The sequence below is a fragment of the Pseudochaenichthys georgianus genome, chromosome 16, assembly GCF_902827115.2.
Source record: "Pseudochaenichthys georgianus chromosome 16, fPseGeo1.2, whole genome shotgun sequence".
Lineage (NCBI taxonomy): Eukaryota > Metazoa > Chordata > Actinopteri > Perciformes > Channichthyidae > Pseudochaenichthys > Pseudochaenichthys georgianus.
In genome coordinates, this window is record NC_047518.2 from 36,800,536 (window position 1) to 36,816,785 (window position 16,250).

At 40.4% G+C, this 16,250-nt stretch overlaps 1 protein-coding gene and 1 non-coding gene across 2 annotated transcripts; both read left to right on the forward strand.

Moving 5' to 3' along the window:
- Positions 1 to 1,346: 1,346 nt before the first annotated feature.
- On the forward strand, positions 1,347 to 8,886 carry ppp1r8b (protein phosphatase 1, regulatory subunit 8b). Its single transcript, XM_034101582.1, has 7 exons — positions 1,347 to 1,435; positions 1,879 to 1,939; positions 2,439 to 2,592; positions 3,023 to 3,240; positions 5,431 to 5,575; positions 5,915 to 5,979; positions 7,110 to 8,886. The coding sequence occupies exons 1-7, from the start codon at positions 1,383 to 1,385 to the stop codon at positions 7,461 to 7,463; spliced, it is 1,050 nt and encodes a 349-aa protein (XP_033957473.1). The 5' UTR covers positions 1,347 to 1,382; the 3' UTR covers positions 7,464 to 8,886.
- LOC117461619 (small Cajal body-specific RNA 1) lies at positions 2,195 to 2,363 on the forward strand. Its single transcript, XR_004553734.1, has one exon. It is a non-coding gene; the product is annotated as a small Cajal body-specific RNA 1 (non-coding RNA).
- Positions 8,887 to 16,250: the final 7,364 nt, after the last annotated feature.

Below are 16,250 nucleotides of genomic sequence, written 5' to 3' on the forward strand. Positions count from 1 at the left end.
TTGTCCTTGGCAAGATGTTAACTGACCACAACAAGACTAGAAAATAAAAACATAATTAAATAGAGTACAGCAGACAACATCAGTACACCAATAAATAAATAGCAGTACAAGAATAAATAAATAGCAGTACAACAATAAATAGGAACAGTAGTACAACAATAGAGAGGAAGAAACACACATGCAAACAGATGAAATATCATCATACCTTGATTCAGTTAAAAGTGTTCACATTGTTTAAAAGCCAGTTCTTATGATTGTGGTTAAATGTATGATAAGAGGTGTTATTCCTGATCTGTATTGGTATTGTGTTCCAGAGTGTAGATGCCCTCACAGAGAAACAGTGTTTGCCAAAGGAACTGGACCTAAGAGGGACTACACAGTCCCCTCTTAGGGCAGACCTTGTGGTTCTACTGTTTGAATTTTTCTGTTGTATAAAAGTGCAGAGTGGTGGGGGTGCCTTGCCGTTTAGAATTTTAAAAATGAGACATGCATCAGTGTGTTTTAATATATTTTCCCAGCTGAGCAGGTTATGTTGCAGTACTTTTACTTGAGTATTCCTGCTCTTTGGTATTTTTAATTAAGTATACCATTTGAGTACTTCTTCCACCTCTGTCTATTTTGGGTCAGAAGTCTACAATATGAGAACCTCCTCCAGTTTACATAGGCCTAGTTAGTTTTATTACAAGTAAAGTCTTGTTTACTGTATTATCCCTCATTTGATATTAACACAGGGAGAGTATCATGATAACCTTTCTTTGCGGTCCTGGGTCTCATCATACTACTTCCCTGATGGCTCCCACAGGATTGTTTTCGACATCTTCGTGGATTCATCTTCTTATTATACACACATGCATTTCCAAACATTCGGTCTACCTACGCTGTAAAATGTATTATCTCTTCAATTGACACACGGCATCAATTGCACGTATGTCCGTCCTGGGAGAGGGATCCCTCCTCTGTTGCTCTCCCTGAGCTTTCTCCCATTTTCCCCTTTACTGTGGGTTTTTCTCCGGAAGTTTTTCCTTGAACGATGTGATGGTTTCAGGACAGAGGGTGTCGTTTTCTCATACTGATATTCTGCACAAACTGTGCTATTTGTATTTGCTGTAAAGTGTCTAACTGTAGAGTATTTTTATTACAGCACTTGACCAAAAATTGTTTAAAAATGTGCTATATAAATAAAACTTGATTTGATTTGATAACTTTGCTAAATTGCAGTTTAAATCGTGGACATACAAGTTTCATTTAAAATATTTGATGGTTTTATTTAGATGTAACCAGCGGATGTAACGTGTTAGAGTTTTAAGACTACAACTCCCAGGCCAGTTAACCAAAGTGATGTTTTCCCAGCATGCATCTCGGCTGTGAGAAGATGAGGCAAGATGGCGACTAAAATAATCAAAGAGAGTGCTCCTCCCTTTGATTGTCCATCATGGTGAGCAAAATGCACATGCTAAAGTTGTACCTGTTTGTTTGTAATGCCATACCAAAGGCACATGAGCAGAGCCGCGTACCCTCATTTATATAACTTACCTTCAACCTAGAGAAAAGCTTGTAGTTACTGTAGCTATCATTAGCAACCAAGCTAGCTAGCATGCTAACCAATGAACGCTGGTGTCCTTTTTCTTCTTCGTCTTTTTCTAAACAAGTTGCTGCATATGCATGGTTTTATAAGTGTCGTTTATGAGCAGAAGCCGTCCAGTTATAACGATAGGGCATTTTAACATTGTATTGGTCTGTTATAGCATTGCATAGATGACGACCGCTTCAATGTTAACGTTTTCATGAGCAACAAACCTTTAAATACCACCTTTGCACAAATGCACCAAAGGTAGACTCTTTAAATGTTCAGAAAGTTCATAATCTTTTTCCTTTCAGGGCAGGAAAGCCACCACAAGGACTCCATCTAGACGTGATGAAGGGAGACAAATTAATGGAGGTAACTTTTAAGGTTTTCTTTTTTACTTCATGTATCAGTGACCTTGCCATACATCGGTAAGGTTAGTTTAGTAACTCATTTTGTCAAATACATGTAGTGGAGTAAAAAGTACAGTATTAGCTTCCAAGAGGAGTCGGGGTATAAGAAGCATACAATGTAAAGTACAAGTACCCCAACATTTAAGTACAATACATGGGTAAATGTACTTCACTACATTGGACCGCGGCATGTACACTACTACTGTAGGACAGTTGAATGCACCAGATACACGCCTGACAGTCCACTTGGTCCCAGAGGTGTTGAACACTTCTGGGACTTTCTATGGCTGCATGGCTTCAAATGGTGCGAGAACATCATCAGCCCTGACATTTAAGCTTTTCAGTGGAAAGCAACACTGTATGAGTTATGGCTCAGAGGCACAGACAGATTGCAGAGTGTTTACAGAAATATTTACCCAGTTTGAAAATGACTGACTCACAGAAGCTGTCTCTCCCTGTAGAAACTGATCATAGACGAAAAGAAGTATTACTTGTTTGGGAGAAACCCCGATTGGTGCGACTTCACCATCGACCATCAGTCGTGCTCGCGTGTCCACGCTGCCCTGATCTACCACAAACACCTGAAAAGGGTCTTTCTCATTGACCTCAACAGCAGTAAGTCATCATTCTCAGTTACACTTTAAATGTTTGATATACATGTATGTTCAAATGGTGGAAGAACTAATACAACTCTCGGAGGTTATTTGCTTGAGACTCGATTGACAGAACATGTATTTGCAACTATTCTGGTCATATTTTATGTAATTCAGTTAACATCACTTTGCTCCTCAAGTGTTCCACCTCTTCTGTCTCAAACATCTTTAAGTGTTCATTTGATTTTGAAATGAAAAAGCATTTGGAACATTTTACTTTTGGATTTGAAAGCATTGTAATTTACTTTTTTTTAACCATCTCGTTTCTGTGTTTATAGAAAAAGTAATAATTATGAATCACATTCTATTAATGTCCGCTATAATGTAACACATCCATCAAGTAATCTGTCCTTACATATGCAAACCTCTTTATTGAATTGTTTTTATTTTAGCACACGGTACCTACCTTGGACACATCCGTCTGGAGGGACAAAAGCCTCAGCAAGTTCCCATAGACTCGACGATATCTTTTGGGGCGTCAACAAGAACCTACACCATCAGAGAGAAACCCCAAACCCAGGGCACCGCCGGCACAGGAGACAGTAAGACCGGAGAGGATGAGGAGCTGAAAGGACTGCTAGGGCTTCCTGAGGAAGAGACAGAGCTGGAGGTACTTCTAGTTTCTCAATAATAACAATATTATCGTGCTCTAAAACATGAACTGTATAAAGGAGAAATAAAATGGATGCATCTTGTGTTTTAATCATAACATTTGTTGCCTGCAAATTGCTGTTTTAGGTAGACTGCTAATATTACATTGCATTTAGCTGATGCTTTCATCCAAAGCGACTTACAATAAGTACATTCGACCGAGAAGATACAACCTTGAAGAAAACCGAATCATAAGTACATCAGGTTTCATAGAGCCAACACATTTCAAGTGCTACTCAACTGGCTTTAGATAAGCCAGTCCTTTGTTAGTATATAAGTGCTTTGTTAGTCATTTTATTGCTCGAAGTGGAGTCGAAAGAGATGAGTTTTCAGTCTGCGCCGGAAGGTATGTAATAGGGGTGCAACAACTAATCGACTTAATCGATTAAAATCGATTACCAAATTAGTTGGCAACTAATTCAGTCGTCGATTCGTTGGTGACGTCATCACATGTGTTCTACACCCCGTTAAGCTCCAACGTTATCGCTCTTTTTTATCGGTACAGGAAACATTTAAAACATATGTCATATGTATTATTGCTACATAAACGTTATATCGCAGTCTTAGTGTCACCAACTCCGTTTCTAATATGCAATATGACTACAAAATGCGTCTATAATGTATTTTCGATCTTCCCAATTCAGACGAGAGATCTCTCCCCCGCCTGCTTGCGAGGGGGCGGGGCAGTTTACACACACACACGCAGCTGCTACATGCATGCAACACACACACACGGAGGAGATGGCGGAGAGAACGCGCTCCGAGGTATGGTTAAACTTTAGCCGTCTCGATGTGGACAATGCTCGTTACCAAAAGTGCAATAAGAGTTTAGCATGTAAGGGCGGTAACACGAGCAATTTGTCTAAACATTTAGCAAAAGTGCTCCAGATCCAGACGGAGAAATGCACCGGGTTCCACTGTCTTTCTAGCAGCTCTGTAGCCCCGTCCACGAGTAACATTTCCACGTCAGGTGTTATGTATGCTAGCAGCAACACACGGAGTTAACTCAGTTATAAAAACATGGGTTAATGATTAGAGGTAACTGAGTTATTTATTTTGTTAAAGTTTCAGCTATTCTGTTTACAGTTCTGTCATCAGATTATTTAATACGATTTGTTAAAACATTGTTGTTTATTTTGATGAGAAATATTATGCATTTAATTAAAATAAAAAGCGATGTTAGTTTTGTTCACAATTTGTTTAGTTAGTTTACCTTATTTCTTGTCAAAAGAACCGTTAATACTATCGTTAAAAGGACCGGATCGATAAGTAATAGTACAGTTAAAACCTTAACGATCCGAATAATCGATTAATCGTTTCATTAATCGATAGATTAATCGATTATCAAATTAGTCGTTTGTTGCAGCCCTAGTATGTAAGCTATCTGCTGTCCCGATGTCAATGGGGAGCTCATTCCACCATTTTGGAGCCAGGATAGCAAACCCACGTGTTTTTGCTGATGGGAACGGTGTAATAGATGCACCACACTGTTTATGTGTTTCAGTCCTTTTTCACTCAAATAAATAAAGATACGATTATTCAGTCAAATCTGTTCCTCTTCCCTAGATATCATGTTCACAGCATTTAGGATTTGATGCGCAAAAAATATCCTTATGATTAGCATAGTTCCAAAATGTCATTTCCAAAGATAGCCTCAAACTCATAGTCAAATGTGTGACTGCGAGCAGCTTAGATTACTCAGATATCAGTGTCATCTTTTCAAAGCTTGTATGAGTGGTAGAAAAGCACAAATCCGTTTGCCACCATTTGAGGAACATCGTATTAACATAAGATTACATTACATGTTAGACGCTTTTATCCAAAGCGACTTACATACTCAGTACTGTGGGCAATCCCCACAGGAGCAATTTAGGGTGAAGTGTCTCAGGGACACAACGACATGCTGACTGCAGTGGGGTTTGAACCTGTGCTCCCCTGATCCGAACACCAACGCTCAATTCCACTGCGCCACACCAACGCACTCGAGCCTAAGATGATTTCAATTCCTGTTTATTTCCTCTTATTAACAAGTCTTGTCTTTTTCCTGGGTGTATGAAGCTGTTTATTAGCCGGCTCATTCTGGTATTTTGTCCTGTTGTAAAGTAGTTACATCTTGAAATTAATATATTTTCTGTCTGCCTCATTTCAGAACCTGACGGAGTTCAACACGGCACACAACAAGCGCATCTCCCTACTGACCATCGAGGAGGGCAATCTGGAAATCCAGAGACCTAAGAGGAAACGGAGAAACTCCAGGGTCACCTTCAACGAGGACGACTCCATCATCAACCCAGGTACGACTCAAAGTGACAGGCGGTACAACTGTAAAAACAAAACATCTGTCCTTCTAACTGTTACGGATGTTTGTAGTTCATTGCTCTCCCTTTTAAATCCTCTCTTGGTAAATTATTTGTAAGAATCTTGACGTTTCATTTAACTGAGAAAGAAATGATTAAAGAGGATTAGATTTGTAAGGCTTTTACAAATAGGTAACATACTAATAATGTGTTTAGTTGAGTGATCTAACTTGCATACTGTAAATATAACCAAGCTATTCCCCGTACAGTTCTACTTTTTAAGAGAACAAATGCACGGTCAAATACATTGTAACACTTTCTTTTAAATTCTTACAGAGGACATAGACCCCTCGGTGGGACGGTTTAGAAACATGGTGCAGACTGCTGTCATCCCGATCAAGGTAAGCTTCAGTTTTGTCCTTCCAAATGTCAGATGCAGCTGGTGTAACTGATCCATTTCAATCAAAAATATGAAGTTTACTCATTTTGTATAACAATTTGATCATTTGGAATGGGCTAAATGTGTGACCTGTAGGGCTTTGTGAATACTAACAAAGCTTGTTTTACTGCTGCCAAACACACTATTTAGATATATTAGGAGCTTGTGTTTAATTTCTAACGCCATGTGACTGATGACGCCCAAAACTTCAAAGTCACTTGGCTCTTAACATGGGGCTTCATCCAGTTTTAAAGTTTTACAATCTAATAAGCTAATGAAATAAACTTGGTGACATATAAATATCCGCCCTGGTGTTACAACACAAGAGCGCAGAGTTGACTAATTAAAGTCCAATTTTGCATTAATAACCGTTTTACTGTAACACAATACCATTTCCTATTTATTGCAACACAATATTACAAACTATTTTACAAAGTGGGGCAAGTTATTTGACCCATATATAAGAGCTAATTCAGGCTTTCAAGAATATTGTTATTGTACCAAACAGGGTTGCAAAACGAAATGCAGTTGTAATTGATTTGCACAAAAAAACACAGTAAAATGAGAAGTGCATTCCTGTAGTGCATTAAATTAGCATCTGGATGATTGGTGAAAAATTGTCAATTCTCCTTGCAGATAATCTGGCAGGCATCTTAACATAAAAGAAATCCACATCCAGGACAAATCTGACATATGAGAACCAAATAGGAACTCGGTATTCCTCCAAATTCCTGCTTTTTGGCTTTGTGGTTCGCCAGCCAAAAGCTTGACCCGAGATGCCACCATGGAGCCAGGTCTCTTTAAAAAAATGTGGGCCCATCTCCCGCTACTGGGTTAGCCTGAGTCTTATTTTCCTGTGACTAACATCAGCCATGAGCAGGCTGGCTAGTGGAATAGCCGTGTGCCTGTGCTGTTCTCAGTCCAACCCCTGAGCTTCCTTCTCCGATTCTGATGAGTGTAAATCTGTCATAGTGCTACAGTAATAAAGGTATACCTTGTAATAGCCACCACATGACAGTGTTTGCTGCATTTGAACCCCGGAAACGTATTTGGTCCATCCTTAATGACTTGACTCTGTCCTCCCTGCTGCAGAAACGCAGATCAGAGGGCCACAACACGCTGGGTCTCGATGACATGACTTCAAAGCGCATCCACAGCTACAACTTGGGCAGTGGTCTCTACGGGGACTTGCCACCCACCAGTCATGAGAACCAGCCGACAGGAGCTCCAGGAGGGGCTTCTATGCAGGGAGGGCTTCCTCTGCCCTTCCCTAACCCAGCACCAGAGGTGGACCTGGACCCAGAAGCCCACCGGCCTCCTATCACACTCAACCCCACCCCAGTCATAGCCCCCTACCTTCCAGAGACCCACAACGAGCCACGCAAAAAGAAGTATGCCAAAGAAGCTTGGCCGGGGAAAAAACCCACCCCTTCACTACTCATCTAACGGGTCTGTTGAAGTTCCCAGCAGATACATCATGGACTGTGACCTGGCTGAGATGGAGTCGTTCGTTCTCAATCTCCTTTTTTAATTTGTTACTCGTTGTTATCGAAAAAAGGATCAACACAATGTCCTTGTGGTCTGTCATAAGATATCTACTGTGCGTCACCAAGGCAGCAGTTGGTCAGAAAACGGCAAAGGCTTGTTGATTGTGAACACAATTAACGTACATTTACAGGGCGTAGCATGTGAGTCTCGGAGTGACACATGTCGGCCTGTGAGTGACGGCTACCTGGGTGGCATGGATGATGCTGAGTTATGTTTTGGATGTAACGTTGGATTTTTTTTACTTAACATGTTTCAGGTTTTCTTTTCCTTCCCATGTTTTGATAATGCTGTTAAAGAAATGGCACATGTACTTTTTATATAAAATATTTGACTGAGAAGTCAGAGAATCCAGACTTGAAGTCAGTTTCACAACACAGGGCTGCTTTTTATTTGGAAAACCTAATGATTCAATGTGAAACATTTTCAATACATGTATTAGACCGTTATTATCACAACTGTGTTATGTATTTGTCACATTAGCCACTAGATGGCGACTTGTGGACAATGGTCAGAGTTTTCAGTCCGGTTTAGTTGCAGTCTCTGGCCTGTTGCACTAACTTTAACCGTTGGCCGATACTTGGTATCCCATCAAGTAGTGCTTTTCCAGTATAATGAGTTGAAAATGGTTTTCCTCCGCATACTATACCTACAAGGATTTCTTTGACAGTTTCTATGTTGGCAATTAATTGGATTGACGCTACGTAGTAACAGTGTTGAAGAGTTGAAATGGCAGCACAGTAACAAAAACAAACTTTGCTGTACAATCAAAAAAGGTAGTAAAAACAAAACAGATTTAATACGTTTTAATGTTAATTTAGTGTGTTTTTCAAATCAAACAGTGCGGTGCATTTGACCCTTAACTGACAATGAGACATAGTAACAGCCTTTGCACAGTAGCAGAACATCTGAGTGTCCACCTGGTGAACACTGTCATCCCATGAAATGGTGTCCTTACTTCTGGGGTTTTCATTCAAAGCTTGACCGTAGTGTGGACAGGAAATGAAGGGAAGGAGAGGGGGAAGTGCCCTGGAACAGAATACCTTATCACAGGGGGACATTAAACCATATCTATCTTGCTGTAAACAAATGGGTGAGTTGTTGTTTAAAAAACGAGCCTTAGTTAATGGAAATATCACATGGCCTTAATGTTTTATAGGAAGCACAAGTGGCCATTTCATGGGATCTTTTCGAAAGATTGGAGAAATGATAAATCAAAAAACGAGGTGTTTCACATTTACAAACTGTGCTGGTGACTAAATGTCCTTGTAGGAGTGTGGATTTTGTAATCATGACTGTAAATAAAAAATGAATTACTTTTGAATCATAACTCTGGAATGTTTTTAGCCGGGTTTATAATAATGTTGCATTTGTGCCAATATGATCTGCCTATACACCATGAAAGGTCTTTATAAAAGCAGGTTATTTGATTATTTATTGGCAAACCACAGAATGAGAGCCCTGGTTATTGTTTTATTTAACTTCCAAGACTTTATTCTGGATTCTGGATATTCATTGACCAGATAGCTATTTATGTGAGCCGAGTTAGTTCACGTGCAACATAATATTCTCTTCTTCCCATAAACAAACATTGAAGTACACTTAAGATAATGTTTACACCTTATGGCTATCAAGTCTTCCACCCAGCCAAAATGTAACCCTAAAAGCCTGAATAGCTTTCTCTGTTTTTTTTACTGATAGCTACTTTCCATAAATAATAAAGCATAAAATAAAACATTTTATTTATTAACAATAAAATAATTTAAAGAATCTAATGTGTATAACAATGAATTCTTTACACGTTTCAAATGTTTTATTTATTCTGTGTTTTGATAAAAAAAAAATGGAGAATGAATGGAATGGAAAAAGTGCGTTATTATAAAATATTTAACGTGAGGAGTCAGGAAAGTTAAAGAATCAAAATACATGGCTGATTTTGAACGATTACACCACATTACATAAACCAGGGTTTCCCACACATAGAATATACTTGGGCGGGCCGCCCAATATTAATATACATTAAAACTGCGGTCACAGACGTGCACGCAGTTGTGGGCGGGCCTTCGCGTCCGAGCGCCTGTAGGGGAGGGTCGCTGGTCGTCCCGGCGTCAAGCAGATGCGCGCGTGTCCTCCGAAATGAGCCGTTCGTAATTTCTCAATTGTTCGTGTCCCGGACTGCATCTTCCCCATAATACTCGGGCATGCATGTGAGTGGTGGAGGAGGGGGTGGTGGAGATGCAGGGCCTTCAGCAGGGCCTTCAGCAAACTCCAACAATTCTGCAGCAAGCTGCTCCCTGACAGTCTTCTGGGTGTGTGGCTTTGTCCTGCTGCATCTAACAAATGTGGAAAAACAAAGAGATTAGATTAATTCACTGGCTTATACTTATAGGATAATATTGGACTATAAATGAAATATTACACCAAATAAATAAGTAAACACATGTATATATTCATTCACTGGCCATTCATTTAGAAAATGTAACTCCAAAAAGACAAGTAACACTATTTAGCATTTTGGCTAATCATTCCTGTTGGCTAAGCTAACACTGTGATGCAGTTCCACCAAACACAAAAGTAATATATAAAAAGGATAATATTGGACTATAAATAAATAATATTACACCAAATAAATAAGTAAACACATGTATATATTCATTCACTGGCCATTCATTTAGAAAATGTAACTCCAAAAAGACAAGTAAAACTATTTAGCATTTTGCCTAATCATTCCTGTAGCTTCTTGGCTAAGCTAGCACTGTGACGCAGTTCCACCAAACACATAAGTAATATATATAAAAACAGAGAGATTACATACCTTTCCCGTGGTGGAAGTTCAACATCCGAGTCACTACTGCCCGGATCCAGGTCTGGCTGGAGGAGATCTTCATCATCCGACGAAGAGTCATTTGGTATGATCAAAGCCCCGCTATCGTCAGCTAGCATCTCTAGCACCTGCTCGCCTCGGTGGTGAAGCTCTCCCTTCTGGCTGCGTAATGCGTAATGGAGCGGGCGTAGTTTATACTACGCAGGATCATATCTTTGGAACCCATTGGTCGATTTGGGTGATTGACACCTTTTCTGAACCGTTGGAGCCAATAGAATCGAGTGACAGTTAGTAAGTCCCGCTAAACACTTACGTCAAGTAGAGAGAGGTTTGCGTAAACAGCACGTGAGACAGCATTAACTCGGGACTGCAAAACTTTATACCTACTCTGCTGCCATGAATGTAATGATAGATTATCAGGAACAATTCTAAAGTGACTAAGAGACATTAGATTAACCTTAAGCAGCGTTTTTATTCCCTTGAACAAGAGCTTTGATCACAAAACAGCAACGGTAAGACATACTTATTGTTATGGTTTTGTAAACTGTTGTTTTTTTTCTTCTCTGTTCTGGCTGATAGCTCAGTGAGTTTGTGTCCTACAGTGATGATACTTATAACAAAAATAATCTGTGGAGTATCAGCTTTCAGATGATATGTAGTTTGTGCAGAAAACATTAAGTTTTAAAGGTCGTTTTTGCTAGTTAGCACCGGAAGTAGCATCTGCCCGTTTTAGCTAAGGGCTAATGCTAACGCTTCTTGTGAGACTTTTGTTTTGTTTCGGTAAAAATAGTTCTTATCGTCAGTTAGCTGAGATTCTTCTCTTTAATCTGGTATAACACATTAATAGGTTTTTAAATATTAAGATGCTCTGAGACACAGTGTCGTGGGAAAAAAAAACAGGGTCCCCGCCGGCTTAACAGGTTAACCGTGGCGTGCGGTGCAGTGGGTTGTGCAGACGTTCTGCCCTTGACTGTTTGTTTACTCAATAAACGCATCTCCTCTTGATATTAGGCCATGTATGTTCCATACCAGTGGAGTTTGCTTTTTGTTGTTGTGTTTATTGATCAAAAAGCAAACCTTCAATACAGCTGTTATGTGGTCAAGGTAAGTAAAGTAATAATTGAAGCTGTGTATTGGTTAATATTAGCGTATGACTTAAAATGAAAACACAACAGCATTTCACAAAACGCTACAGCATTTCACAAAACGCCGCAGCATTTCAGAAAACACCACAGCATTTCACATTGGACGGAAAGGGTATTCCGTAGGGAGAACACTTCTTGTTTATGATTGGACAGAGCCAGCCAGACAGCACTGCTGTGATTGGTTGTTTTTGCTGCCAGTGAAGAAATGACGCTCCGTGATTGGTCAACGTCCGACAGCGCAATATGTCCCAACCGGTCCCTCCCAACACATCAGCCGTTAGCACACACTCAGAGCTCACAGCTCCTCATATCTGTTCAGAAACTGGACAAAAGTTAAATATGTACAAACCACAGATGGCGAATACAGTCGCTGCTTTATTTATGTCTGTATGACGTTGTTGTGAGTGTGGACGGAGCAGCTACAGGTTAGTTTAGCCTGATGGATCCGATTCCATTCTGAAAACACGCATTTTAAAAGCTTTTCGCCTGCCGTCTTGTCTGCAGACTTGTCAAAGCATTAATTCATGGTTTTTACTAACCGTTATCAGTATTAGTTACTTCGGCATCACTTTGAAACGTGTATTACAATTAAATCACTGTCAAATATGTTCATTTTGTTGTAGTTGGTATCTCCTATAGGATTTACATGGAGATACTTCCCGCCCCCTCTCCAGCGCGTCTTGTTTGAATGACAGGAGCAAACACAGCTGACAGCCGCGGTGAAACTCAAGTGATTAGAGCGATGCGAATATTGGGTAAGGCAAGGCAAGGCAAGTTTATTTATAGAGCACTTTTCAACTCAAGGCAATTCAAAGTGCTTTACAAAAAAAAAAATGAAAGACATTAAGCATTAAAAAAGAAAAGCTAATCAAATAAACATTAAGGAAAAATACATGGATAAAAGTTACAGTGCAGTGCAGTCTACATTTTTTCCAAATCCTGCTGTGACATTAGTCTTTTAATCCTAGATATGTTCTTTAGGTGATAGTAGGCTGATTTAGTAACTGGGTAGTCTACCATAGTATTTACATGGAGATAAGCCCCTTAAAAACCATGAATTAATAAAGCATTAATTCTGTGTTTACTCCTGTGATTCAAAAAAGACGCTGGAGAGGGGGCGGGCCGGATCTCCATGTAAATCCTATCGGAATCGGATCGATCAGGCTAAACTAACCTGTAGCTGCTCCGTCCACACTCACAACAACATCATACAGACATAAATAAAGCAGCGACTATATTCACCATGACATAGACAGTCTGTGTTTTGCATATCTTTAACTTTTTTATCTTTAACAACATTTGAAGAAATCTCAAAACTGTCCTGTAGATCTCTTCATGGCTGCACTGTTGGCACACATGTGAAGTTTGAGCACTTTTTCAACATTTTCATAGGAATTATACATTACATTAGGAGGTTACATTACTCTCTCTCTTCTCTTGATCGCCCTCTCTCTCTTCTCTTGATCATTCATCATCATCGGTGTGTGTCTGTGTGTGAAAGAGAGAGAGAGTGAGTGTGTGTGTGTGTGAGAGAGAGAGTGTGTGTGTGTGTGTGTGTGTGTGTGTGTGTGTGTGTCTGTGTGTGAGAGAGAGAGTGTGTGTGTGTGTGTGTGTGTGTGTGTGTGTGTGTGTGTGTGTGTGTGTGTGTGTGTGTGTGTGTGTGTGTGTGTGTGAGTGTGTGTGTGTGTGTGTGTGTGTGTGTGTGTGTGTGTGTGTGGGTGTGTGTGTGTGTGTGTGTGTGTGTGTGTGTGTGATTGTGTGTGTGTCTGTGTTTGAGAGTGTGTGTGTGTCTGTGTGTGAGAGAGATTGTGTGTGTGTGTGTGTGTGTGTGTGTGTGTGTGTGTGTGTGTGTGTGTGTGTGTGTGTGTGTGTGTGTGTTGTAGTGAAATATTTGTATGTATTCATGTTAGCAAACTATGAATAAGCTTAAAATGGGAAATTAGTTGTGTAAAACTGTGAGCTGGATTTGGGGCCTGTTGACATGTGCTGTTGAGGACAAAGGAAGATGGGGGAAGGTGAGAGTTTGACTTGCATTCAACTTAGATCTAGAAGATAATGGAGCTGAGCTACTGTGATTGGGGAGACCTAAGATTTGAGGTGTTGGTGATATTTGGGAGGCCAATCACGGAGGTCTGAAAGTGAGGATCAGATAACTCCTCCCATTGTTAGCAATGTATACACACAGGGACCACGCTGTGTTCAGCCCTTTTTCCTCTGGCTGGCTCACGTGATTATCAGGTAAATATGGGATCCCAAAGATAACTGTATTGAATTTGTACTGTATTGATTGTATTGCATTGTCATATTACCATTAAAGTAGATTATTGTTTAACGGTTACTTGGTAGCTCTGGATTCCTTCCTGTATGATAACCAGCCTGTTAGGGACGCGCGGAGATTTGAAAAGCGGACCAGTTATCCCTTTAAATCTCCATCAAGTGGTGACCCCGACGTGATCTGATAACAAAGCTGAGGAAGAATCCAGACGACCGGAATGGGTCGGGAACAAACGCTTTCAAACATCTCAGACAATCAGCAGGGCCCTGCACAACTATACAAATAAGGTACGCAGACGCCTGTTATGAAAATCGACTGTCTGTAATTGGATATGCTAAAACTTTAGGATTGTCTGTAGGCGTTTCACAGTGTTTTTAAAGTTTAAATGGAATATACAATGCATATTTTACTATGTTCGGAAAGTTATATACAAAACGTAAACGTTGATCGCAAGGTAGACAGAAAGTCCTGCGTAACGTAAATAGAGCAGTTTGGCGCGGATCTTGTGAGGAAATATTTGTATGTATTCATGTTAGTAAACTATCAAGATGCTTAAAAAGGGAAAATGATTTGGGTGAGAAAACTGTGAACTGTTTGTGGGGCCTGTGAACATTTGGTTTTGTGAGGACAAAAGGAAGAGGGGGAAGGTGTGGAGTTAACATACAGTCATCTCAGATCCCTGTGATAAGGAAGCTGAGCCACTGGGATTGGGGAACTTAAGATGTGAGCTGTTGATACTAATTTGGGCAGCCAATCACTGGTCTGGAAGGGGGGCGCAGATAACTCCTCCTCTAGTCAGCGAAGTATTTAGACAGGAATCCCAGCAGTGCCTCTCTCTCTCTCCTCTCGCTGGCACAGGTAATTATGGGATCCCACAGATAAACTGTATTTAATTTGTACTGTACTTGATTGTATTGCATTGTATATTACCATTAAAATGGATTATTGTTAAACGGTTACTTGTATGTTCTGGGTTTCCTTCCTGTAAGATAACGGCTTGTGTAGGGACGCGAGGAGATTTAAGAAAGCGGACGAGTTGTCTACTAAATCTCCTAACAAATGGTGATCTCCGACGTTTCCGAGTAGACGGAGCTGTGGAAGGATTCTGACGGCCAGACTGGGTCGGGAACAAACGCTTTCAAACACCTCAGACAATCAGGCAGGGCCCTGCAGCAACAAGACGAAAGGTACCACGGACGCCTGTTATGAAAATCAACTGTCTGTGATTGGGTATATCTAAAACATTAGGATTGTCTGTAGGCGTTTCACGGTGTTTTTTGATTTTTAAAAACAAAAGGTTTAAATGGAATATACGATGCATATTGTACCATGTTAGGAAAGTTATATAAAACACGTGAAAGTTGATCGCAAGGTACAGAGAGTCCTGCGTGACGAGAAATAAAGCAGTTGCGTGGATCTCAGGTAGTTTATTCCTGAAGTGACGTAGGAGCGGTGCAGTTCGTGGGTTTAGGTGTAAGTCCTAGACGACGAAACCTGGATGATCGATATTTCAGATCGATCCGCCGTTTATAACTGGGGGTAAAATAGCAGTCTGAGACCGAATAAGCGAAAGTGTCAGTGGACTGCTATTCTGTTAAATCCTGGGGAGAGAACGCTAACGTCACCGACATTGTGACGAGACCGGCTCTCGTTTCCCCTTGTCTGTAAACATTAATTTGAAAAGCAAACGTGTGGTAAAGGGCTCGCTGAAACCTGGGCGTTTAAGCTCCATGGGACGGTCACATTCCTTATGCGTGTTGAAGCACCGTCCATGGTTTGGTCTGCCTGTTGAAATAAACACCACATTACAAAGCTGGACAAAATGTACGGGGAATAAATCTGTGTGATTTTTACCTGAAATACTTGTGTGACCAAAGCACTCAGAAGAGTGAAGCTCATTTGTGGTCTGCTGCTGCCATCTAGTGGCTGAAAGGGGGTAACACCCTTACAAGTTTACCAAAGTACATTGCTGCTTGGTATTGAAGAAGGGAACCACGTTAATAGTAGCGACGACAATAGCCTAGTATATTAATACAAGTGAACACATATTTAATTAAGTCAGATAAAAAAACGAAGTCAAAATGGAACATCAGAAAAGTAAGACAATTCTGAAATTCCAGGGAGTTACAGGGAGCAATGGGAACAGATTAAGAGATTGATTTTGAGTGGAGTCAAACAGGGAGCTAAGGAAAAGGCTTGTAATGATCTCCGTTTCCTACACGATAAGATGATAACAGAGAATAGAGTGGAGGATGATGACACCGTCGGTAATTTGGGCACAGCGTTAAATCTATATGAAAGACAGATTGTAAAGCAACTTGCACACCTAAACGAACAGAAGCCCAGATGGTTTGCCCGTAGCAAATGGAACAAACAAATACAAGCACTAGATAGATTGAGGAGGATTTGTCACAATGCTGCCCTCGCAATGATTGGGATTTATG